We start from the raw sequence: 26,806 nt of genomic DNA, 5'->3' as shown, positions 1-26,806 counted from the left end.
TCGATATTCCGGACACCAACATGATACTGGGTGTTCAGTGGCTTATTACTCTAGGGAAGGTCACGACGGATTGGAAGACCCTAGAGATGGAGTGGGATGATGAGAAGACAGGGAGGCATGAGAAGATACGGGGACAGCACACATATCCGCCTCAGACTGTGTCGGCTCATCGGATGGAGGCAGTCTTCCGGAAGGGAGACATAGAGTGGGCAGTGGAGCTGTGTGCATCAGAGGCAGGGACTACAAGGCAGACGGTGCATCCAGAGATCTAGTCCATCCTTGATCAGTATGCCATAGTGTTTGGAGAGATTCCACCAGGACAGCCACCGGATCAGGGGTTTGAGCACACTATCGAGCTTGAGCAGGGCATCCAGGAAATGATCACCACCCCCAATAGGCACCCCAAGGCCTATCGGGACGAGATTGAGTGGGCTATCCAGGAGTTGCTGGCACTTGGGCACATTCGATCGAGCACGAGTCCTTTTGCTTCTTCTGTGGTGTTGGTGAAGGACGGTACATTGAGGACACTGAACAAGAGGACACTGAAGAACAAGTACCCCATACCCAGGATCGATGAGTTGATGGATGAGTTGAGAGGAGCACGGTTCTTCTCAAAGATTGATTTGAGATCAGGGTACCATCAGATTCGCGTGAGGGAGCAGGACATTCCCAAGAACGCCTTCAGATGTCACTATGGGCACTTTGAGTTTTTGGTGATGCCCTTCGGGCTAACCAACGCCCCAGCTACATTCCAGTCTTGCATGAATCACATCTTCCGTAGTCACTTGAGGAAGTTTGTGTTGGTGTTCTTTGATGATATACTTATTTACAGCAGGACGTGGGAGGAGCATCTCCAGCATATTGAGACAGTATTACGCATCTTGGAGGAGCATCTCTAGCGTATTGAGACAGTATTACGCATCTTGGAGGAGCAGCAGTTCTATGCCAAGCTCTCCAAATGTGAGTTCGGGTTGACGGAGATGTTATACTTGGGACACATCATTGGAGTGGACGGAGTGAGGGTCCACGAGGAGAAGATTAGGGCCATCAGAGATTGGTCGGAGCTGAGAAACGTGATGGAACTTCGAGGATTCATTGGCATTTGTACTTACTATCGGAAGTTCGTCAAAGGTTTCTCACAACTTGCTGCACCCCTGACAGATTTGACGAGGAAGGGGGCATTCAATTGGTCGGATACAGCACAGTGAGCCTTTGACAGGCTCAAGGAGGTTATGAGTAGCTGCCCAGTGCTTGCATTGCCAGATTTTACGCAGCGATTTGTTTTGGAGTGTGATGCGTCGGGAGAGGGGATCGGCGTAGTATTGATGCAGGGAGGTCACCCTATAGCCTTTGAAAGCCGGAAGCTCCTTCCGCACGAGAGGTTGTATTCTATATACGACAAGGAGATGTTGGCCATCATGCATGCATTAGCTAAGTACCGGTAGTATTTGGTGAGGAACAGGTTCAGGGTGAGGACTGATCACAACAGCCTCAAGTTCTTTTTGGAGCAGAAGCAGTTGCAGGAGAGGCAGCAGAAGTGGATCAGTAAGATCCAAGCCTATGACTTTGACATTGAATATGTCAAGGGTAAGAACAACGTGGTAGCAAATGCCCTTTCACGTAGACCAGCCACGTGGTCTCTTATGAGTTTGGATACAGACTTGAGGGCTCGACTCTTAGTAGAGTACTCCAAGGACAGGTTTGCATGTGAGATTTTGGACAGGCAGGTGGCAGATGACAGGTTCAAGGTGATCGATGAGATCATCTATTACAGGGATCGGATCTTCTTGACTGAGGGATCTCAGCTCAAGAAGAAGATACTCCAAGCATCACATGATTCACCATTGGCAGGCCATCAGGGGTTTACCAAAACCTACAGGGCCATTAGAGAGAGGTTCTCCTGGAAGGGCCTCAAGGAGGACGTACTTCGGCATATCAGGGAGTGCGATGTTTGCTAGCGGAACAAGGGAGAGATGACCCATCCCGTGGGTTTATTGCAGCCGCTACCCATTCCGGAGGGGAAATGGGAGAGCATTTCGATGGACTTCATCACAGGATTGCCCACGGTACAGGGCAAGGATTGTATCTTTGTCGTCGTTGACTGACTGACAAAGTACGCACATTTCTTTGCCATATCCGCACATTACACAGCGACACAGGTGGCCGAGTTGTTCTTCAGGTAGATCTTCAGGCTACATGGTCTTCCTAAGACCATCGTCAGTGACGGACAACCGTTTCATGGGCGGGTTTTGGTAGGAGCTTTTCCGGTTGGTGGGGACGGAGTTGACTTCGAATACCAGTTATCACCCATAGACAGATGGGCAGACGGAGATAGTTAACAAGTGGCTGGAGGGCTACTTGCGTAACTATGTCAGTGGGCAGCAGCGAGCATGGCTGAAGTGGCTGCATACGGGGGAGTACTGCTACAATACTTCACATCACATGTCCATTGGTATGTCACCATTCTATGCTTTATATGGGTATCATCCTTTATCTTTTGTCGACGTGATGTTTGGTGATAGCAGGGCTCCTAGAGCCAAGATTTGGATCCAAGAGAGCCAGGATATCCTTCGAGTTCTCAAGGATAACATGGCTACAACGCAGAACTAGCAAAAGCTGTATGCCGACAAGGGTTGGGTGGAGAGGCAGTTCGAGGTAGGGGACATGGTCTACCTACGATTACAGCCATACCGACAGTCATCACTGAAGCAGAAGGGGTCTGAGAAGCTCAAGCCTCGCTTTTATGGGCCATACAGGGTGATACGCAGGGTTGGACAGGTTGCATATGAGATGGAGCTGCCCCAAGGCAACAAGATTCATAACATTTCTCATGTATCATGCATGAAGAAGGCATTGGGGCAGCAGGTGACCGTGACAGATGAGTTACCACCAATGGATGATGAGGGGCATTTGGTATTGCAGCTGGAGGCTATCATTGACACTAGGGAGAGGCAGCTGCGGAGCAGGACGGTCCGGGAATTCTTGGTGAGGTGGAAGAATTTGCCGGATGAGGATGCCACTTGGGAGAGTGAGAAGATCTTACAACATCCATCACTTCAGTTGCTTGAGGACAAGCAACATTTTGCCGGGGGAGATTGTAATATTCTTAATTAACTATGGCTAATTGGAATATTCGATTTTGTTCAATTTTTGCCTTATATAGTTATTTGTAAATAAAAAGTGAGGAAGCGGAACATAACTCACTTTAGAATAAAAAGTCACTTCCTAGGTAGCACAACGTTGTGACTTAAAGGGGAGCCAAGGGGGCCAAAGGGGGACGCAGAAATGGAGCCCACGCAGACACATGGAGGAACTGCGAGGAGGAAAAGAACACGTGGCAGGAAGGGAATCACGTAGGAGAAGATGAGCCTAGGGATTGTGAGAGGCAAAGGCTATAAAATAGATAGGAGCCCCCTCATTTTGAGCTAGTCATTTCGACTTCTAAGCACGCTGGCTGTTTAGCTAGTCTGTAGCACTGTTTAGTGCATTGAGTGTCTCCGTTCGGAGATCTCACCCTTAGCCTCGGGGGACTTCGAGTCCCTGCTCGGGCAAGGTATTTCCTTTGGTGTTTCAGCAGTAGTTTCATCAGCATTCCAGTAGCAGTTTTAGCAGCGTTTTGGAGGACTGCGTAGCACTGGGAGAGGGACGCAGGTCTTTCTGGTAGCAGTGTTGGATTGGGGTTTTGTAGGTGGAGTTATGCTGGGAGATTGAGCAGGGGTCCAGCTCTTGTCTCATTGGTGGATTTGGCAGGGTTTCAGGCAGAGTTTAGAGGGGTTTTCTTCAGTGGCAACGCAGGGCATTGAGGAATTGCACAGAACCCCAAGAGGGTGTTTTTCGAGGGTCAGCCATTCCAGGAAAGCTTCCTGGGTTTTTCTGGGTTTCTTGAGTAGAGCCCGAATCCAGAGTTTCAACTTTTTTCGAGGAGGGGAGCAGCCCCAAATCATCATTTGTTTTCTAGCAGCAGCAACATCCACGTAGAGAGGCCATTTTTGTCATTCTGAGAGTATTTCATCACTTGCCTTGTGCAAGTCGAGGTGCCATCTGTCTAATCACCTCTTGTACTCATTTTATTGCTCAGTATAATAAAATGGCTTAGCATTTCTCGCTGCATTTCTTGTGTATCTGCTTATATTTCCAGGTTTACATTATTATATGCTATTCCACCGTTATTTTATCATTTCTGGGTTATTATATCATTTGCATATATTTGGTTGGAGTTTTTGTTTGGGTTTGAGGAATATTCTGGGTTAGGAATATTACAAAAGAAGGGTAATTTTGACCATCAAAGGGATGCGAGGATCAATGCCTTGCTTCTTGGGCTTAATGGAGTCATGATACACCTAGATTAAGGATTTTCTTATGCTATGGTGCATTAATTGACCTTCGCTAGCCTTTCCAAGTGCAACAACTAGGTTATTAGGGTTTTATACTTCCAATTTGCAAAGGAGATGAAACTTCGAGGTGTTTCAACCTATGAGGTGCCTCTAGGAACATTCACCCACTCCCTCAAAGAGAAACACATGCATTAAATCACTTATTCAAGGTTTCCAGAAGAATTTTGCATTACTTTAACCCATACAAGAATAATGATAACAATACCATGCATTAGACAAGTAAGATAACAAGAATAGCATTAAAATTTCACTTACATGAGAGAGAGAGAGTATATCCATTCATCAACTTCGCATTAGAAAGAAGCTCCAAAGACAATAGCGAAAATCCAAACATCATAGTGCATCAAGAAACTCCAAAAATTTCATCCCAGAAACAAGTGTGAAAATCTCTTAAGAGATACTAATCCAATCCAAGTGATGATGAGAGGAATGAATGAGCCTCTCATCTATTTATATCCTTCATAAATAATTTTAGCCTAACTAGGCCTAATTAAGCCCTAACCAATAAAATAATGTGCAATAATAACATCCCTTGGTGACAAGCCCACCAAGATAGCTCCATAATACATGGGCCATTTAGAAGGCCTAGTGGAGTCCAAAGTGTGCCAAGATGAGAAAATAGGATCCAAACATAGTGATCAGGGGGGTGGTCCCTTCGTATCCAAGCAAATTAACTGTGGTGGCCCCAAGTGGGTGTGCGGGCACAATGACATCTTGATGGGTCTCCAAGTACGCTTGTATACCATTTGTAAGGGCTAAAATGATGACATAAGCCCTTCCTCTGTCTCCCATGGTGAGACACATCCTCATCTGGGCCCTCGAACATCTGTCAAGTGTGGTGCAAGTGTGAAGCTGACTGGGCATGGTTATCCAGGTGCATCATCCTCATCCAAAAAGGTGGAACATGAGCAATCAATGAATGCTTCCGGGGATCCATGAAGTGCTCTCTGCTATGGTGGAGGCCCATGGCTCTCAATGCTTACCCTACAAGTGCTAATGTGACCTTCTGGAGGGCTTGGACCCCGTATAGGGAAACCAAACCCCAAATGGAGACCCACGTGCAATCCTGCATAAGATCCAATGCGTCCCCTCGCCCTCCAGTACAACAAATCATTAGTGTAATAAAGTAAAATCATGGAATCAAATGGGCACTTCATGGTGGTATGCCCTTCCATAGTGGGCTTTGGCACGTATAGGTGTTTCCAAGATCAATAAGGGGGCTAACCTAGGACCCTATCAAGAGGTTTCAACCTTTAAAAAGGGTGACATGTCCATGGAACATCCATCAAGTGGAAGGTGGTATGAGATACAATGATGGAATGGAGTGGGGACCAGGGGAAGGCTCTAAGCCACATGCCATGGTGCAAGCACAACTATAATAGGGGAAGCCCACACTTGGGCATATGAGTGTAGGAGGGAGCAATCGTGGTACATGAGTTACTTGGCCTTTGTTTTTCCACCCTTCTTCACATGCCTTTTACCTTTTATTGATTTTTCTTCACAACTACTCGGGGATCCAGGAGATGAGAGCATGATGTGTAGGATATAGCAGTAGATACCCCCTTTAAAGTGGGGCATTTCAATGCCCACTAGGGGTTGGGATAATCATGGGTTCCTTAATGTGGAGGGCGCTAATCTAGGGCCCATAGAAACTGGGGTGATGGCCATATATAGGGGGTAGAACTCATGTTTGGATTTTTCCCATGCGCTAAATTTCTATGTCCCGACCATCTTTTGCATTTTATGGTACATTTCGTATTGAGAGTGGCCAAATTATGCTTTTTCTTTTCTTTTTTGTTGCATCAACCTCTGGGGCATCGTTCCAGGCTTGACCCAAGGTGAGGGAAAGGGGAGGCAGAGGCTAACCCTTTGTGTACCTAGTGAACCAATGTGGACCCGAATGGGAAAAGTGATAAATGGGGTTAAAATGAGAGGAGGGGAGTGATGTACATGGTGTTGGGAAGCGGGACCACACAAACAAAATCAGGATTTCCCATGTAGTGCCAACCCTAAAGCTAATAGTTAGTAAAGGAGATCCCACGGGACTAGGATACAAGTTTAACCACCAAATTGGGTAGAGGAAACAAGAGTACATACCTAGCCCACTCTTTCTGCTGAATCTCCCCACCAATCCATGCCCAAAAGTATCCATGAAAAGTAAACAAAATTACCCAACTACACCAATGAAAAGCCATACATTCGGGGTCGGGAGGCCCACCTTCAAACATACGATCATAACAGATGGGCAAGGGACCACATGGCTATCTTAGGTGGTGAAGATAGTGGCACATCGAGCTATCTGGTGGCTGCAAGGGTCTGCTACCTGCCGACTGGGGGCCATCTAGGAGAATTTTTTTCTCTAATGGATACTACCCACAGGTGGTGGGTAACAGGACAAAGATTCAATCTTGGTCCTTGTTACAACAAAATCTTGCACCTAAGTGCAAAGCCTCACTAGTTAACTAAGACATTGAGAAACATGGGAGTCACCACTATCACCTTAGCAACTATTCCCTTCATTTTAGTGATGGTTGAATGTACAACACAAGGGAGGCTTCCTTAGTAGAAGCCTTTAGGGGGCTTTTGACTTGTTTTGACTAGGCAATTTGATTTGAGGGTTGACGAGGTGATAGTGCCCTGCTCTTGAGTACACAATGGGTCTCCCATTTGAGCTTTCAAACTATCTTATGAAGTGCGAGATTTTGTTGTAATAGGCCCCAATAGATGCCATTGAAGGCACCACTTGGACTTATGGAAGAGTTGGTAGGCTAGTCAGGGTTGACACATGCCAACATATAGGGTGGGACAATTTATATGACAAGGATAATTGTGATCGGCATTGGTAGACTCATACAACCAAGCACTAACGTTTTGGTCAACCAATGTTGAGCCTAGATCATTGATGAGCCCTCATTTTGTCTATATTTTGATATAAAAGAACTACTCTTTTTGCCCTAATCTATAACTATTTTTCCTTTGTTCACTTTATTTGTTGTGAGTTTTGTTAATATATACAATTTCCATATCTTTTTCTTATTTCCTTTTGCATTAGAGATTACGGCGTGTTTTAGAAGTTTTATTAAACTGTTGTGTGTTTATATGCATATCTATGGTTGATTATGTTTAATGGTTCATTGCTAATCTCATACTCTTTGAAGGAAGTCTATTGTTTCAGGACCATGTATTCTCTCTTTTAGTGATGAAGGGGTGAAACCCCAAATTTTAGTAAGAAAAATTGATAAGGGGTGAAACCCAAAATTTAACAATGAATATTGGTAAAGGGGTGAGACCCTGAATTCCAATGGTCGGCTACAATGGACTATGATATGCTGATTTTGATGGTTGGCAACATAAAATGTGAAGCTCGAATTTCAGCAATTTGCAACGATGGATTATGAAATCCTAAATTTCAAAGGTTGGTGTGGTTGATTATGTTTGATGGTTCATTGCTAATCTCATACTCTTTGAAGGAAGTTTGTTGTTTCAGGACCATGTATTCTCTCTTTTAGTGATAAAGGGGTGAAACCCCAAATTTTAACAACGGGTATTGGTAAAGGGGTGAGACCCCGAATTCCAATGGTTGGCTACAATGGATTATGATATGCTAATTTTGATGGTTGGCAACATAAAATGTGAAGCCCAAATTTCAACAATTTGCAACGATGGACTATGAAATCCTAAATTTCAGAGGCCGATACTGACGAGGTATAATGCCCGTATTTTCGAATCACATATCAATCGAAGGATCAATCTAAAGGTTAAAAGAGGGGATTCCTTCCAGTGACCTCAACCACGATGACTTCCAAGGAATCTTACTGTTATCATGTTTCTATGCAGCACGTGAAAGTCCACTGTGGATAGGTTGAGGGTATCTCGACTATCCTTTCATGGCAGGCATACCCATAGCACACAACCACTTGGATAGAATGCAAGCATCTTTATCAATCATTCCAAGGGGTTGCAATGGCGTGTTTATATCTGTGCATCGTATACAATACATGGGATCAACCTTGTTGTGTCATAACTACGTGAAAGCATATGGAATGGGTCACTTTGTAAGCCACAACGTATCACCAAGAAACACATGGTAAAGTTGTTGGCTTTTGAACTATCATCACAAAAATGTAGGATTCACGAGCTAGCAGACCAGATGATTGGATTGATCATGGATATGCTTTCATTTTCCTTTTATTTTGATAATTAAATTGTTCTTGTGGTTTATGAAACCTGCCATTCGATACTTTGAACTGACAAGTTTCCTTTCAAACTATATATACATATGCAATGTCATGGCATGGGGGTTATGCCATGTGGTTTCCATTGACAATACTAGACTGTTGTAAGAACCCGTATTGTAGACTTAATAAAGTACTTTGAGTTTGATGTGTAAGTTCATGTGAATTTGCATTCATGTTGTGATTTGGTGTTGGTGACTTTGTGAGCTCAGACATGGGCCACACTTTGAGTTGGGGCTGCTCCAGGTGAAGCATTGTGTCATATTCATTTCCTGTATTTTGTAGTTTACTTTTAGCTAGATTATTTTCAAAAGCATTATATTGGAATCATGTGAACACTATTATCAGTGTTACATTGCTATGTGATTTCTTTTACTTTAATGAGCCATAAAATGGGATATATAGGCATTTGTGTTGCAAAATGATTATAGTTTTGTAGTCGATTTCACATGCTTTGAGTCATGTTGTCATCCATTAACAATAGGTATGCAAAGCTATATACCAACTCATGAACGAGTATTCCATGGACTTTGGTATGTGAGGCGCCATTAACTGATTGGACAATCAACAATATTGTTGATTCTTTTAGTGCAGGTTTATTTGCTTTTGAAGAAGAATAGGTATATTGCTTTTCTTTTTAATGATGAATATATTAGCCTAGAGCATGCCCTATATGTCCTACTTGTGTGTTACCTACACCGGGAGCCTCACAAGTTCCTAATGGACCCTAGGTTGACAAACTAAATGGTTGTTTTTCTATTAGATTATATCAAACTTAGGAAAACCTATATAAAATCAACACCATTTTTGGCGCCATTGCTGGGGAGGCATTAATAGAACTAGGAATTTACTTTAGTTTAAGATACTAGGTCAAGGTAAGCATAGGAGACTGTCGACTACCCTTTGACTACCCTTACCATTAGTATCCTACATTAGGACAGGAGCTAGATGCATAAAACTAGTGTTGAAAATATCGGTATTGGCAAAATATTGGCGAGGGTCCAAAAAACATCTTATCGGCAATATTGGCAAAATATCGGCAAATATTTGCAAGCATAAAAAATGCATAATTTATTAATTTATTTTTTTTGTTCAGTTTTTTAAACATATAAAGCAATAACAACATGAAATAAACACATTGGCACCTAAATTTGAAGAAAGCAATGATATATATGATGAAAAATAAAAATGATACATCAAAGCGATACCATACCCTTATGATCCCTGATAATTGTCCAATCAACGACTCAAATGTGGAGAACCAATGCAAAATAACATCACATATATAAAAGTATCTCATCATCATGAGTTATATGTAGCAAAACAAATAAAACTAGCAACTATCTATCCAAAATCAATTCCCTCTCCCCCTTTTATGGGAAAACATAATGGGTTGTTTGCCAGGCTTGCCCCTAGTAGTAGAAGGCCATGCCCCTGCACCTAATGTCAAATAATGAGTGCTAGGTATGGAGTTGTTTTCTCCTATATCTATAGCAGATGGCGCTGATGCTGATGCTCCCACAGTCTCCTTCTCCTCCTCCTCCTCCTCCTCCTCCTCTTCCTATTGCTCCTCTTCCTCGTGCTGCTCCTCCCTTGAGTCCTCCTCTTGCTGCCCCTGTTCTAATGGATCCTCTAGCTCTAACTATGAAGGTGACTCTTCCAAGATGGGCACCTCAGACTCCACACTCCACTGAGACAATACATCAATATTGTCTAAGGAAATGGCATCTAGATTCATTGGTGTTTCTATTTGCTTCACTCGAAGTTAGATATTTTAATGCACATACATTAAATCATTGAGGCGTGAGAACTCCAACCTGTGAGAGTGTCAAAAAAACTAATGAGTCTTGACTCTTGACTCTTGACACTTGAGGTTCATTAATTAAAAATTTATAATTACAATAAATGTAATTGCTCAAATGAAGGCTGAAGTTCAAAGTTATACCTATGGCGCTTTTTTGAGTGTATTTTCTCAAATATACTCCAATTGTGCTCACACCCTGAAGAGCTACATGTTTGACTCAAGATTCTTATGGCCAATTTCCGCAAATTTGGTGCCCTTGCACCATAGCTTTGCCACCAAATATCTACAACAAAATAAAGAAATAAAGAAGTCAAAAACTTAAAACATAATTAAACTTTCAAATATAAATTACATAATTGAATTTTAAAAATCTAGAATTATAAATAAGTAAATTCTAAATTGAAAATTCTAATGAGTGATGACTTGTCACTTACGTGGCATGAAGAGGGTCCTTTACCTAATAGCATCATCAAAGCCAAATAGGCCAACACAATCTTGATAAAACTGTATCTCGCGATTGATTTTGCTTACGAAGCTCAGGATCAGGTACCATCCTTTGAATACAGGAATGGAGCCCTTCCATCACATCACCATCAAAATGAAAGGCACATTTGTATGAAAATGCGGGGTTGAGGAAGAGTACTGCTGCATGAATGGGTCGATGAAGCATCCTTGCTCACCGACTATCAATCACATCCCATAATGTCATATGTCTATCAAGCCCAGCAGAACCCTTGTCTACATAATAAGAACGAATGGCCTCCTTGGCCCTATCCATGGCCTCATACAGATAAGCCATTGTAGGCTTGTCTCCATCTGCCAATCTCAGAACCTTTACTATAGGTTCACTAACTGAGCACACTACTTCTACTCCCTGCCAAAATGTGTCAGTGTACACCATTTTTGCAATGGCTCTCCCGTCCCATTTCTTGCTGTATCTACAATCACGCCACTTATAAAAAACAAACATTTGCTTAAACTCAAACTGGTATCGAAGCAAAGACTGAAGAGTAATAAAGTTGGTGGAAAAACGTGTGATTGTAAGACGCCGCAACTCCTTGTTTCTAGTGTATCTCCTCATGAGGCTAAAAACGAAGGCATGGTTATAAATAAACTTGGGGACGCTCCTAGCCATATCAATCACCTCCTTGATGAAGGAGAGTTGCCCCATATCGCGCACAGAGTGCAAAACAATGTGCAGTGCCTCTCCATAAGCATCCTGCCGATAGACACATATTTAGCTACATTGTCTGTTATGACTTGCACCACATTCTGCACACCAATCTCTCGGATGAACCCATCTAACAAATCACATATCATTGTTGCATCTTTATATGTGCTGATGCATCCACTGATTTAATAAACATGGTACCTTTAGGACAATGTACCAAGAAATTTAGAAGGGTCCTACCCTTCTTATCAGTCCAACCATCAGACATCACTGTGCATCCAGACACTTCCCATGTCTGTTTCAACTCCGCCAATCTAGAGTTGATGTCCTTCTTTTCTGCTTGATGAATTGTCGTCTGCAACTCCTCATATGTAGCACTTTTGTACCCTGGGCCCACAACAACAATAGCATTACACATTGGCTGCCAAAATGGATTGATTTTAGTGATGCTGAGAGGTAAGTTGCTCCAAAAAGATACCTCCCCATAACTCTATCTACTTCTTGCTTCTCCTTTTTTTTTAACAATTGATTTTATGGAAGGTTGTGCTCCATGTACTGCCATGGAACAAAAAATGATGACCTCGCACTCCCAGTAACATTAGCACTAGCAGTAACAGGTGATGCTGTGGAGCTCTATAATGTCCCAAATGCAGAAAATTTGGAACATGCACTTCACATAAATTAATCATGTATATAACAAAAGATTGACATGTAAAATTAAGCAAAGGAAGTATTGTAATCCATAACACCATGAACAGAAAAATACTCAACGTTATTATATTAGATAAACCAGGGTTTTACATGCACATACAACCCGTATAGCTGAGGTAATCTGGCCTCAAACAAAGCTACAACAATGTCACAAATCGGCCTCCAAACAATTGAAAAACCATACACTGCAACCTGTGAACCCTGAATGGATTCACCAAGGGAAGAGATGGGTGCTCGCCCACTCTCACTGAATCACCCGAGGGCTTCCGTCTTGGGCCACTACTAGAGTAGAGAACCGGGTTGTCAACCTCGCATACAAGAAACAATATCAAAACCAAGATGTCCTCCAATGGTCTCCTCCTCCGCTTTTATAGGTTTGATGGACTCCTTTAGAACCTTCTATTTTATTATTATTTTAACAATGGAGCACCTTTCCCTCTTTTATTTCAATTAAAATATTCTTTCTAATGCGGGAAAATGGTAAATTGGCCACCACGTCTCCTCAGGTCACTAAAAATCATATCTAACCATTCCATCCTGTAGATTTTCTCGTTCCGGTTCCAACGAGCTATTACACTAAGGTGTTTTGCCACGCATTCCTCCCGGAATGCCACCTTAAGAGTAATTAATTGAGTCAAGCCCACTAATAACTAAGTTTTCTAAAAGTTGTTGGAATGCGCCAGAATGAAAGGCAAATTGTGCGGATGATGGAATATACCAAGCGAATGCCAATCGACCTCATAAAAACTCCGCAAAACTCCATTGGGACCCCTGATGACGTAAACTGCTCCATTGACTTGGCCATCCCCTACCCTGGAAATCCATCTTGGCTGTACTCTGAGGAAGAATAAAAATGGGGACATGACAATCCTCCTGCCCCAAGATTGCAATCCAAATCTGTGGACCAATCTGGTGGCCCAACGCAACTGAGACCCAATGCCCGGATCCCATACAAACCACTGGCCCACGTCACGCCTCCAAGCTATTGAAACATGAATTGATCCTCCAATACCTTGATCCCATGTCCATCGCTGACTTAACCTGCTACTAGTAGATCCACCTGGATCCCAATGTCACCAAGATGGAGCACCAATGCTCCACGGTTCCAGCTGTGCAATAGCTCCGACTGTGAACGCTGCCCCACGAACTGCGTACCAGCTCATCACCTCTCTCCAATCCGACCTTGAGCATAGGCCAAGATCATCCCCACTCCGTTGATGTAGGGCTAATGCTATGGAAACATTGGTGAACTATTGGTCCACCTCCCACTGCTCACTGAAACATATAGCAACCTCCTCGTCTAAGTGCCCCTGCTGTACTGTGCCCCGAACTAAGGTTGATACTCCATCAAAAAGATACCAACTCATGATCTCCTGCCAATCTATTGTATGGACACCGGTGCAAGGGATACGTCTGCTATGCTGAAACTGGTCCATGCTCAACTCCTGACGCTGTACCTGGTCAATCAAAACATGTCCGAGAAATTCTGCCTTCCTCCCTCTAATGGGAAGAAGTGTGCACACTGTGCTGCAAGCCCTATCTATATACTCCTGGAGAGGGCTGCTCCCTGAAAGTCCCGCAGCCCTGCCCGCTGCCTGTGCATCTACCTGCCCCTCATGAGTGGGATGTGTTGAGAAATTTAAAGGCAATATAATTATTTGATTTCTCTTTCCATGATAACTGCTTGTGATATTATTTCCTTCAGATTTGATTGATATTATTAACATGTATTGATATCATCAGTCAGCTATCAAAACAAGAAGATCAATCATGCACAAGTACACAAGATATTGGCACCAAGCCAGGGAAAAAACCTCTCCAAATCTTGAGAGGAAAAACCCTTGAACTCTTTCTTATAGAATCTTTATTGATGAATTCCAAGACCCTTACAAATGACACAAGATAGCCTTCAACATCAAAATGAAAAACCTTCCGAAATGTACCCAGACACTGAATCTCCATCTGCAACTTCGCACTGTATAGCAGGTCTGTACCAAGGTGATGACAATCAACAAATGATGTTGAGAGCAGTCTCTTCTAGCATCCTTCCACCTTCGCTTTCCATGCAAACTAATCACACATGAAGCAGCTCCTTGACTTGAGCTTGATCCACTGCATTACATGCCGAAATAGTGACTGTTCAAAAACAGTGAGATCATGAGAGTCATATTCAGATTATAGATGCACGTGCGAGGGTAATGATGGTTGTTCTAGCCCTTCCACCACTTCGATTTTCAAGAGAATGGATTCACCTCTCGGATTGTGGCTAGATCCAACATGTAACCCAAGCAATAGACCATATGCGATGATGCCCTAGCCCAGACCAGACCTCCGCACGTGAGAACATACCTGAAGATAATCTCCGATGAGGGAACAAACTTCCTCAACTGCGGCTGCCACTTCTTCGTCTCGTCTTCTTCGTCCTATTGCGAGAATGAGAGTGTGTCTCTTGTGTTACAAGGGGGCAACCTCCAATCGAGCATAGCTCTGTTACAGTGATTTTCCAAGACATCTTTTATGATGCTTCTACCTCGATATATACCACTTTCTATTCTTCCAGAACATGCTAGTGAATGAGCTTTATAGTACATGGAACCTTTTAGTAAGCCCCCGTTACAATAGTTGCGTTCACACGATTACACTGGCCTTATTTACTAATGATGGCTTTTCTTACATAACAATATATTAATCTATCTACTAGGGGTTAGGGTATCTAGGATTCTAACATTTGGCCATGGCCCGGTTACTTTTGAAACAGCGGCATGACTCCTCTTACATTGATTGGTATGATCTCCACTGTAGTTTCTTATAGACTTCCGAAACACACTGTCTTCTAATAATTTTCTGGCCCACAAACTTTATTTCCATTTCTAACTAAATCACGATCAAGAGCTATTAGAGTTTCAATCACTTAAATTTACACGTCAGATCTTTCCACTCTGAAACCATGTTATTTTTCCAAGCATACAAGATCAGAGATATATACATATAAAATATATTGTTTATTATTACGAAGTAATTGAATACATTGACATAGAGTCTCTTTTATTGTGATCATAGAATCCCTTTTATAATATTAATGACACGTATCAGACTTAATTCTAAAACGTGATTTTATTACATTATTGAAGTCTTATACTTCAACAAGCTTTATGTTAAATTACTTGGCCATACTATAACCAACTGTTGGGCTTCATCACGTGCTGCACGTGGTATGGATCACCTGTTTACATGGGGATAAAGATTGCTGTGTCTATCAGTTTGAAGTGGGCATATTTGATCTGAAAAGCATTAAATATATCAATATTAGGTCTCAATGCGTCAATTTCTTTAGTAAGCCGTTACAAGACTATTTCTATGGTCTTTGAACTCTAACACACAATTTGAATTGTGGGAGGCATACGGCAATATATAGTTGACGACTAGTCTGCCAGTGTTTTGCAATTACATCTATGATTGTGATTATGTCCAACGTTGTTTCTTTTTTAGTTTTGGCTTTATTTTCAGCATGGTCTATGACAAGTGGCTGGAGTATTTGCCAGTTCTTGTGCAGCAATGAGGACTGAGGTGGTCTGTATACTGAAGGGGTTTAAACTTCAGCTCCATGATTCCATTACCTATTCTGAATGCAATTAAACCTAGTTAATAGCATAGTAACAAATGTAGTCCTGCTATCTAGTCTGAATGCAGTCTTTGACGACTCTGCTGGTATTGTCACAATTGCCTGGTAACTATGGGTGCTTCTGCCCTTCTGGAAATGATAGAACCATACTCAAATGTAACATTTTCTTTTGCAATTGAGCTTGCCTCCACTCTGGTGAATTGCATGGAAACCTGTCTTCTATTTTTTATTATTCATATTTTAAATTGAGTTCCAAAAATGTCTAATTTGCTTTGTTGAGTTGTATATTTTTTTTCACCACCTCGCTCTAAAAAAAATGTTTCCATCTATTATTTTGCTTGGACTTTTAAAGTTTTATTTTTGCATATGGGTGTGCCACGGAGAGATTCCTTCTTTATCTCTGATGAAATTAATTGGTTGCAATTATGGGGTCAATTCAGCAACAAATAAATACGAGTATTTTTACTAGACGCTCATAATCATTATGATACAATACTTGAGCAAGTCAGGACATTGGCATGGATTTCACAATGTTTTATATTAAAAGACAGGTAAAAGTCTAATCAAATTATAGCGTTTCTAATGCAGGTTCTGCTTGGATGGTACTATCTCGAGCTTTTATCGAGTACTGTGTCTGGGGTTGGGACAATCTTCCAAGAACAGTTCTGATGTACTATGCAAATTTTGTTTCTTCACCGGAGGGATATTTCCACACCGTCATTTGTAACACCCAGGAATTTCGGAACACAACAGTCAATCATGACTTACATTACATATCTTGGGATAACCCGCCAAAGCAGCATCCACATTCTCTTGGTTTAGGTGATAGTCCAAAAATGATAGATAGTAAAGCTCCATTTGCAAGGAAATTTCATGGCGATGACCCTGTGCTTGACAAAATAGACAAAGAGCTTCTGGGACGTCAAAATGGACGTTTTACACCTGGTGGATGGTGTAAAGGAAATAACGATAATGTCAGCGATCCTTGTTCTGCTATAGGTGATACAAATTTTCTCAAGCCTGGTCTAGGTGCGAAGAGGCTTGGAGAGTTGATTAAGGATCTCTTGTCTCCTAAAAAACTTGCACAAACACAATGTAAATGAAATATGTGTTTTCCATCTCGGGTACCTTTGTGCATTTACTTTCATCTACGAGTTTCCAGCCAATCCCCAATCCGGGACGAGATTGCTGGTACTAGTTTCCAGCCAATTGTAATATGATATAAAATATAAGAATGCCCCTGGAAAGCCTCATGGAAATGAGCATATTTTGATCTCACCTTTTAGTTTCCATGGCAATGCATGCTGCAGGATCAGAGTGTATTCTATATGACAATAATCAGCCAATTTCTTCTTAGAGGTTTGAGCTGTTAATTAATTAACATTGCGAGATAATGTAAGCTAAAGTAGTAATTATTTCTGTCATTGTCACTTGTCATACAGTTCTGGGGTAGAGAAGGCAAGGTATGGCCTTGTTGAATTCGAGGAATTGCATATTTGCTCGTTAAAAATGAAAGCATTTTTCATGTAAGAACTGCAGAGGTCCAAGATTAATTCATTATGGGTATTAGAGCGGACCATCATATCTATTTTCTAGTGTACATTCTAATTCCCCCCTCGTGAATGACAAGAGCTATTTGCACGTTAACCAGCAATACTTTTGTTTGCTAAGTTCCACACAAAATAAATAACAGATGATATTGTTCAATGTTTTGGTAAGGTAGCTGACTATTGTTTCCTTTTATAGGAAAATTTATTAGGCAGAGCGCTTGAATGGGCTTCTTCGTCTCCTAGTAGGTTATAATGGATGGATAGATATCGTCTCAGTTGTCATATTCTTTTAATGCATCGTGAGCGACTTTCAGAAATAAGAAAAGTTGGAGTTTATTGCATTAATTCACTTTAATGCAGCAGATATGTTGAAAAGATTGAACCCAAACCAAGAGTTAAATTAGATATATTACAATTGATTTAGATGAGGAATAGGAGGTGTCCCTTGGTAATCAAAGTTGTGAAAGGAAACAAAATAAATGTAGTGATAAAATATTGAAATAGCAATAATTATGGCAATTAAAAAAAAAATGAATTAGCAAGATCCCCGATGAGAAAATGATTTTGGAGCTGCTTTCTCGGAAAATGAGAATAGGAGTTGATATATGAAAGGCAGTCTAATTGTTTTGTATAAAACCTTGAAATAGCAATAATTATGGCAATTTAAAAAAAATGGATTAGCAAGATCCCCGAGGAGAATTAGTTTGGAGCTACTTACTTGGAAAGAAAATGTGAGTAAGGGTTGATGGTTGCACACGCATTGAACTTTATTTCGTCTGGCAAGTTTGATCGACCATATGAAAGGCAGAGTATAATTGATCAACAATATGAAAGGCAGAGTACAATTGTTTGGTATGTGTTAGTCTTTAAAAGAGATTATGTTTTTTGTTTTTGGGTTTAGAATATGTTTTGGAACGTATAGATGATTCCATCACCTTGAAAAACTTACAGGGAAATATAATTATATAGATTTTACAAAATTTGTGTCACAAATTTCCGCTGGATTTAGGGCAAAATTAACTGGGAAATATGTCCGTAAAAAGGTCAAATCATAGAGTTAGACTACCCCATATGAAATGTTTGAAAGCAGAGATATATAATGGGTTTGTAGAGGTTGATTTATTAGAAATAGGAAATGAGATTTATATTGTGTTTGAGGTTTGATTTGCTGTCCCTATCTTTGTAAATAGGGACTTTAATGGCAGTACAATGGTACATCATTTGAAAGCAGAGATATATAATGGGTTTGTAGAGGTTGATTTATTAGAAATAGGAAATGAGATTTATATTGTGTTTGAGGTTTGATTTGCTGTCCCTATCTTTGTAAATAGGGACTTTAATGGCAGTACAATGGTACATCATGTGTATTTATACGATATATTTATTCTCTATTAAAAATATATTATGTTAAATGTGTTTTCATGTGTATATTAGTGTGTAAAGTTTTTTTTACAATTAATTATGAGGAAAATTGGTAATTGTTTGTGTGCTACATATGACATTTAAAAAAAATTAATAACAAAAAAAATATCTCAATATAGGTTATAAATAAAATGTTTCCATGTTTGGATAATTTTATAATAATTTCATATGTATTAGTGTTATGCAATCAACTCACAAAATAGAAGAATGCGATAGATCAACGACTTCAAAAGTAGCCTCTTTGAGGGGGCAACCTCTTTTACATTACGCAAATGAATAATTATTGGATGATACAAATGACAAGGCCTCCCTTCTATATATAAGAGTCTAAGGGGTCACAATATAATCAAAGCCGACATAACAATAATAATGTAAGGGCACAACAATAACAATAGTGGGCTTCTATGGGGCAGAATAATAAAAATATGGGGACAACATAGGCACAACAATAACAATAAAGGGTTACAATGACAATAATAATAAGATAATACACTAGTATTATAGGGACTTAACATGTCTTTCTTAAAAAAAGTATTGTCCTCAACGTTTGAGTAGTTCTGGATGTTTTTGTATAAAATTCTCATCTTCCCATGTGGAATCTTTAGTGGGTAAGTATTTTCACTTGATGAGATACTCTGAAATTGATCGATTTCATCGCTGTCGAGTTCTTGTTTAAGTGATTGCTTCAGGTTCCAATATGATTTTTACTTCCTTGTCAAGTTCTGGCAATATTGTTTGCACTGAGAGCTTGTTACCTATAACCTTCTTTAAGCATGAAACATGAAAAATTGGGGGCACTTGGGAAGATGTAGGAAGTTCCAATTTGTATGCCATAGTACCAATCTTTTGCAACACCTTGTACGAACCATATTACTTTGGTGATAATTTATTATACTTCTTAGCTTGGTTGAGAGACATCTGTTTGTATGTTTGTAGTCGTAGAAATACTTAGTCAGCTACTTCAAAACTTCTTTTGCTACAAGTTCTGGCAATATTGTTTGAATTAAGAGCTTGTCACCTATAACCTTCTTTAAGGATGAAACATGGAAAATTGGGTGCACTCGGGAAGATGCAGGAAGTTCCAATTTGTATGCCATAATACCAATCTTTTGCAACACCTTGTACGAACCATAATACTTTGGTGATAATTTATTATACTTCTTAGCTTGGTTGAGGGACATTTGTTTGTATGCTTGTAGTCATAGAAATACCCAATCACCTACTTCAAAACTTCTTTCGCTGCGATGTTGATCTGATTGTTTTTTTATTCTATTCTGCACCAAATTCAGGTTATTCTTTAAGAGTTTGAGAATTTTTGTTGATGCTCGATGTGATCTTCCACTACTGACTACTTGAACCTTAATTTTTTTTCTTAAATATGATGTGATGGTCTGTGGAGGAAATCCATAAAGTGCCATAAATGGGGTAATTTTTGCTACAGTATGGAAGGAAGTGTTATACCACCATTCAGTGAGAGGCAACCATTTGACCCATTGTGTCTGTTTATCAGATACAAAGCAACGAAGATATCCTTCCAAACAATTGTTCACTATCTCAGTTTTCCCTTGAGATTGAAGATGATAAGATGAGCTATGAGCTAATTGAGTACCCAAACAAGAAAATAATCTTGTCCAAAAATTTCCAGTGAAAATAGGATCTTTGTCGCTTACAATAATCTGTGTTTCCATGTAGCTTTTGAATTGTTTCCATAAACGCTGTAGCAATTGTATTGGCTTTAAATGGACGAGATAATGCACAAAAGTGTGCATAGTTGGTAAGCCTATCAATTACCACCATGATGAAACTTTTTCCTTCAGACTTGGGTAAACCTGTGATAAAATCCATTGCAACCTCCTCCCAATGTTGACTTGGAATGGATAAAGGCTCTAATAGACCCAGGGTCTTAATTGTCTTTATTTTGTTGGCAAATCAAACCAAACATTCTGCAACATACTTTTGAATATCAGATTTAAGGTCATTTCAAAAAAATTCCTTCTTAACCCTGTGGTAAGTTTTTAAAAATCCTGAATGCCCTCCTAAGAGATGTGTGCAATTCCAAAAGAATCTTTTGTTTGAGTTGGGAATTCTTACAAAGGTATAAACCATCTTTGTACCATAAGGAATCATTTTTCCAGCTAAATGTATCAGATGTACTGTGATCTTGCTACAACTTTTGAATGAGTTCGCACACTTCTTCGTCATTCTTCCATTCATCCCTTGCTTCGTTTATCCAATTTTGTTGGATAATAGAAATGGCACAAGACAATGCGTCCACATCCTCATCATTTATTGAGAGTGCATCTACAACAAAATTTTGCTTCCATTTTTTGTAAATGATTTCAAAGTCATAACCCAACATCTTTGTGACCAATTTTTGCTGCCCTTCTGAAGATAATCTTTGTTCTAAAAAGTATTGAAGACTATCATGATCCGTTTTTACCTTGAAATGTCTTCCCATTATGTAAGGTCACCATTTTTTAAGTGCATTTAGTATTGCCAACATTTCCTTTTCATAAATAGCTTTGTGTAAATATTTTCCTTTGATTGGACTACTTTCAAGCGTCAATGAGTCTTTCTTCTTGCATTAAAACAACACCAATTCCATTTCTTGAGGCATCACATTCCATAATAAAGGTTTTTGTGAAGTCTGGCTTAGCTAAGATCGGTGCTTGGCACATTGCCTCTTTAAGATGTTCAAAGGCTTTTGCTGCTTCTGGAGTTCAAGAAAATGCATTCTTCTTCAGTAATGTTGTTAGAGGTGCTGCTATTCTCCCATAATTCTTAACAAACTTGTGATAATACCTTGTCAACCCGAGAAATCCTCGCAGATGCTTTATGGATGTGGGGATTTTCCATTCTTTAATGACTTTAATTTTGCTAGGGTCTACCTTAACACCACGAGATATAATATGACAAAAATATTCCACCTCTTGTATTCCAAAGAGACATTTGGAGGTTTTGCATATAATTGTTTCTCCTCCAATAGTTTGAGCACTAATTGTTTCTCCTTCCAAGACTTTTTCTAGATTAGTATATCATCAAAAAATACTAACACAAATTTTCTAAGGGTTTGAAAATAGAATTCATCAAACCTTGAAATGTAAAAGGTGCATTGGTAAGGCCAAAAGGCATGACCAAAAATTCATAATGACCCTCATGAGTTCTAAATGCCGTTTTCGGAATGTCTTCCATCTTCACTCTGATTTGATGATATCCTGAACGAAGGTGTAACTTGATGAAGTAAATTCCTCCATGCAATTCATCCAATAATTCATCAATGATAGGAATGAGAAATTTTTCTTTAATAGTGCGCTTGTTGAGCTCTCTATAATCCGAACACATGCGCCATGATCCATCTTTCTTGTGCACCAATACCACTGGAGTAGAGAAAAAACTTTGACTAGGTTGAATTATACCAGCGTTTAGCATTTCTGCAACCATACGTTCAATTTCAGTGTTTTGGACATAGGGATATCTGTAAGGTCTGATGTTTGGATGAACACTTCCTAGAATCAAATGAATAGCATGATCACGAATAGGTGGGAGTCTTTTGGGAGTCTCAAATACTTTGGAATGATTCTCTAAGAATTTTTAGAAAGCTGGAGAAATAGATGATTTCGATGTGGGAACCTCTAGTGAAAATAATTGTGCAATTACGCCACATTGTTCTTTCTTTAGAAGCTTTGTCATGTTGTTAGAACTGATTATATTTTTTGGTTTCCCTGTGACACCCTTTAATTCAGCTTCCTTTCCTTCTGAAAAAATTCAAGAAAAGTTGAAAATTAAAAGCTATCATACCCCAAGATTGTAGCCATTGAACTCCTAGTACAACATCAACACCATCCATTGGAATTGATGCAACAAAGCTGCAACTTTTCACGATCCTTGGACTCATGGTTTATTGGTCCAATGTATGGACGAAATCATCCATTACGCAACAAATCTAAGGGGTCTCAAAATTAAAAATCAACACATAACATTGAAGTCTACACAATACGTATCTACATTAAAACTCAGAAATAATTCATTAATAAAATATTTACATGAGAATTATTCTCATTCCTCACTCTCACACTCCCCCTACTGCCTTTGAGGCTTACCAATATATACAAAAGGATTCTACAACAATTTCTGGTTTAGATCCCACAATCTATTCAATCATATCCTAAAAATTTTCTAATTCCACTTTTAACTCAACTAATCCTCTATTCTAGGATCCCCTAATCCCTAAGATCTCTATGAGATCTTTACAAGTGTATCATCACTCAAATTCTCTCATAATTCAGAATATTTACAATTAAAACCTCACACATATTTTTCACTCAATTTATTAAAAATATACAAATTTCTTATTAATAAACTAAAAACATCACACCCCTTAAGTCAACCAAATATACAATGATTTTTTGAAGCAGGATGCTGTTACATCAGACTCTTGATGCAGAAAAGAAAAATTCAGACTCCTATCTATGAGGTTTGTCATTTTTCTGTAGTAATGTGACAATCACAAGTCTTAGTGACTTGCTACCTCTAGGATTCCAAACTTTGTTTCGTTGTTGGTCCTTTAGTCTTTCTTCCTCATGCCATTTCCTTAAATCTTCGATTTCAATATCCAATCTAGTTTCTGATTGAAGTTTATTGTTACTAGCTTGGAATAACAATTCATCATGATTACATTCAGGTTCCACATTTGAACATTTTTCTTCCATATGTGCAATATGTTCATGTTCCAACAACATTTTCATTTCTTCAATTTCAACTTTGTTGTCATTCTCTATGCTTTCGTTGCGCCAAATTTGTTGATTTGAAGGCATATTGTCACATTCTAACTTTGGATTATCCAACCATTCTTCTAGAAATTTTAATTCTGCTGCAATATTACTCATGTTGACATCTGAAATTATTTGATGATTATCAACAACTTCAATTATTTGTTCACCTTCAACATCTTTAACATGTCCTGCATCCACAAACAAGCTATCAGTTTTTAAAATACAAGACCTTTCGGCCTCATTTGATGCTTCAAGCACCAATCTTTCACAATGGACTTTCTGGGTTTCAGCAAATCCTCTTTGTTGTGACTCAATTCCTTTGAGTCTCTCCTTTTCCAACAAAGCAATATGTATTTGTTCAAGTTCTCTAAACTTGTTTATCAGCTTGGCATTCCATTTCTTTTGCAATAGGTTCCATCTAACCCGTTTCCTCATTCTCCATCCATGTCTTTGGTCTTCATTCTCTTTTCCTTGTAGCCATTCCGTTAGTATGTCAAGTCGCGCTTTCAATTCCTCGATCTCTTTCTTCATCTTCTGTGGTGAACTTTATCCTGTTCACTGTCACCTGCAACAACTAACACTTTACCAAGTTGTTTTCTCTGAACTTGGCCAATGGTTCACCTCACTTGAACCTACTCCTGAGCAATCCTTGCTCCTCTTTGCTGCAAGCAACAATTGCAGTATCTCTTCAAATTGTACTACAATGACCAGACTTTTTGGGTGTCGGGCTCTGTCGATCATGCACCCATTACAATCAATGACACTTTTGACTTGTGGAAATTTCCTTTAAAAAAATTCACTTATCACTCTAACAAAATATTACAAATAAAAAAACATAATTATTTCTCCAAACATAATTATTTCTCCAAATATTACAAAGGTAACCAATGAACTTATCCCATCACTAAAATTCATATATCGCTAAACCCTTATGCCTCCCTTGAAGGCACATACAATTAAAAATGTAAAAAAATACACTTTTTCTATTTTAATCACTTTATGACTCACCACTTACATCTCTCCTTAAAAAAATCCTCTTAAACTCTCCACTTGAAATACCTTTTCCATTTTTAAAACTATCACCGTGAACTTCAACTTCAATGTGACCTTCATGAAAAGGAAATATGGTAAATTCGTAGATGACCAAATAATATTCAATGTAATTTAAACTTGTACTTCAACCTTTTCCCAATGCTAGCTTCATCCACGCAAATCTCAACTCTAGGCAGAGTGAAAAAAAAAAAAAAAAACTCACAACAATCTCAACGCAATTCTCCACACGCAGATCTCAGATCTCCCGACTCTTGATGCCAGCTTGATTTATTGCACCAACGAACCATAAACTCTTAAACGCACAACTATAGGTACAAACATTTGCATTGTGTGACGGCCTCAACGTGGCTGAGTGGTATCTCGCCGAGTGGTATCTCGCCTTGCTGCAGAGGAGAGGTTAAGCCAAGATTTCGCGGTACAGTCAAAACCTGTGGATGAACATTGATGAATACCTGTAATCTTAACAATCAACGACATAATAGAAAAACCTAGCGTCGCCAAGAGGAGAGAGATGGACTCAAACGATATTTCTTGGTATCTCAAAATCTTTCTCTTCACGCCTCCTCTTTCCGTCTACCAGTCGATTCCACACTTCCACTGCGCTCCCTGCAAAACCAATTAACAGTTCTTACAAGGCCTCTACCTCTGCCTTGCAGTGACGATATCCACCACGAGCCAACTTTTGTGCTGTAGAATATATCCACCGTTAGGAATCCTTCCACTTGAATTCGAAAAAGACACAACTTCACTTCAAACCGCTTTAGACTATGCCAGATTGATCTCGAGCTTCAATGCTCAGATCAGACAGCTATTGATATTCGAAAGTATCTACAAATTGGATCCACTAAGGCTTACCAAATCAGATTCACGTCCTTCGACACACATTCGAGCATCAAATCCTGGATCTTAGGCTTCCCTGGGGGCTAAGGTTGCCAGCAGAGACGATTAGCAGATCCCACAACGCTGAGGGAGACTTGTCCCAAGTCTCAAGTGCGCACCAATGATCTATTGCATAATCAACCACATATAGGGAAACTCAGATCTTAACCCCTCTTATACCACTTTGATGCAGTAAAGCTGCAACTTTTTATGATTCTCAAACCTGTGGTTTATTGATCCAAGATTCCAAGGTATGGATAAAATCATCCAATACTCAACAAATCTAAGGGGCCTCAAAATTAAAAATCAACACATAACATTGAAGTCTACATAATATGTATCTAAATTAAAACTCAAAAATAATTCATTAATAAAATTTTACATGAGAATTATTCTCATTCTTCACTCTTACACTCTTCTCTATTGCCTTTGAGGCTTACCAATATATACAAAAAGATTCTTCAACCATTTCTGGTTCAAATCCCACAATCTACTCAACCATATCCTAAAAATCTTCTAATTCCATTTTTAACTCAACTAATCTTCTATTCTAAGATCCTTTAATCCCTAAGATCTCTATGAGATCTTTATAAGTCTATCATCACTCATATTCTCTCATAATGAATATTTACAATTAAAACCTCACACATATTTTTCACTCAATTTATTAAAAATATACAAATTTCCTATTAATAAATTAAAAACATCATATCTCCTAAGTCAACTAAACATACAACGTTTTTCTGAAGCAGGATGCTCCTGCAATAGGAATGGAAAGCATTGGACTATTCAATACATATTCTCCCATGGATAGTTTGATATTATGGCATTTTCCAGAGAAATTTATGGTTCTTCCATTTGCAACCATCACTTGACACTTTGGTGCTGGATATAGGAAGCAATTCAATTCCTTCGCTATCTTACAATGAATAAAATTATGGGTACTACCCGAATCAATCAACACATTACCTTTTTCTTTTTGATATGTTCTCTATCTTGATAGTTTGAGGAATGCTAATTCCAGCCAATGCATTACAAGATATGGTCGGATTCATTTCTTCTTTCTCTAGGGTTTGTTCCTAGTGTGTATCTTTTTGTTTTTTATGTTTATTGTTCATTTTCTTCTTCCTCTTCACAATCTATGTAATTTTTTTTTTTCTCAACACACTTATGACCTTTAGTGTATTTGCTAT

The 26,806-nt window shown here is 39.5% G+C and overlaps 1 protein-coding gene across 3 annotated transcripts in view; it reads left to right on the top strand.

Annotated features, from left to right (window-relative positions):
• Positions 1-17,361, top strand: part of LOC149228934 (beta-glucuronosyltransferase GlcAT14B-like) — a 54,055-nt gene extending 36,694 nt beyond the window's left edge. For all 3 annotated transcript variants that reach the window (XM_089378424.1, XM_089378423.1, XM_089378422.1), the window contains one exon: positions 16,526-17,361. In XM_089378424.1, coding sequence (XP_089234550.1) covers positions 16,526-17,040 — 515 coding nt within the window. In that variant the 3' untranslated portion in view covers positions 17,041-17,361. The remainder of the gene's footprint in view (positions 1-16,525) is intronic.
• The last annotated feature ends 9,445 nt before the right edge of the window (positions 17,362-26,806 follow it).

This window comes from Pinus tabuliformis, chromosome J (assembly GCF_031772625.1).
Source record: "Pinus tabuliformis cultivar Carrire ecotype Pingquan chromosome J, CPIR1, whole genome shotgun sequence".
In the NCBI taxonomy this organism is placed as follows: domain Eukaryota; kingdom Viridiplantae; phylum Streptophyta; class Pinopsida; order Pinales; family Pinaceae; genus Pinus; species Pinus tabuliformis.
This window is presented reverse-complemented; position numbering and strand designations above follow the sequence as displayed.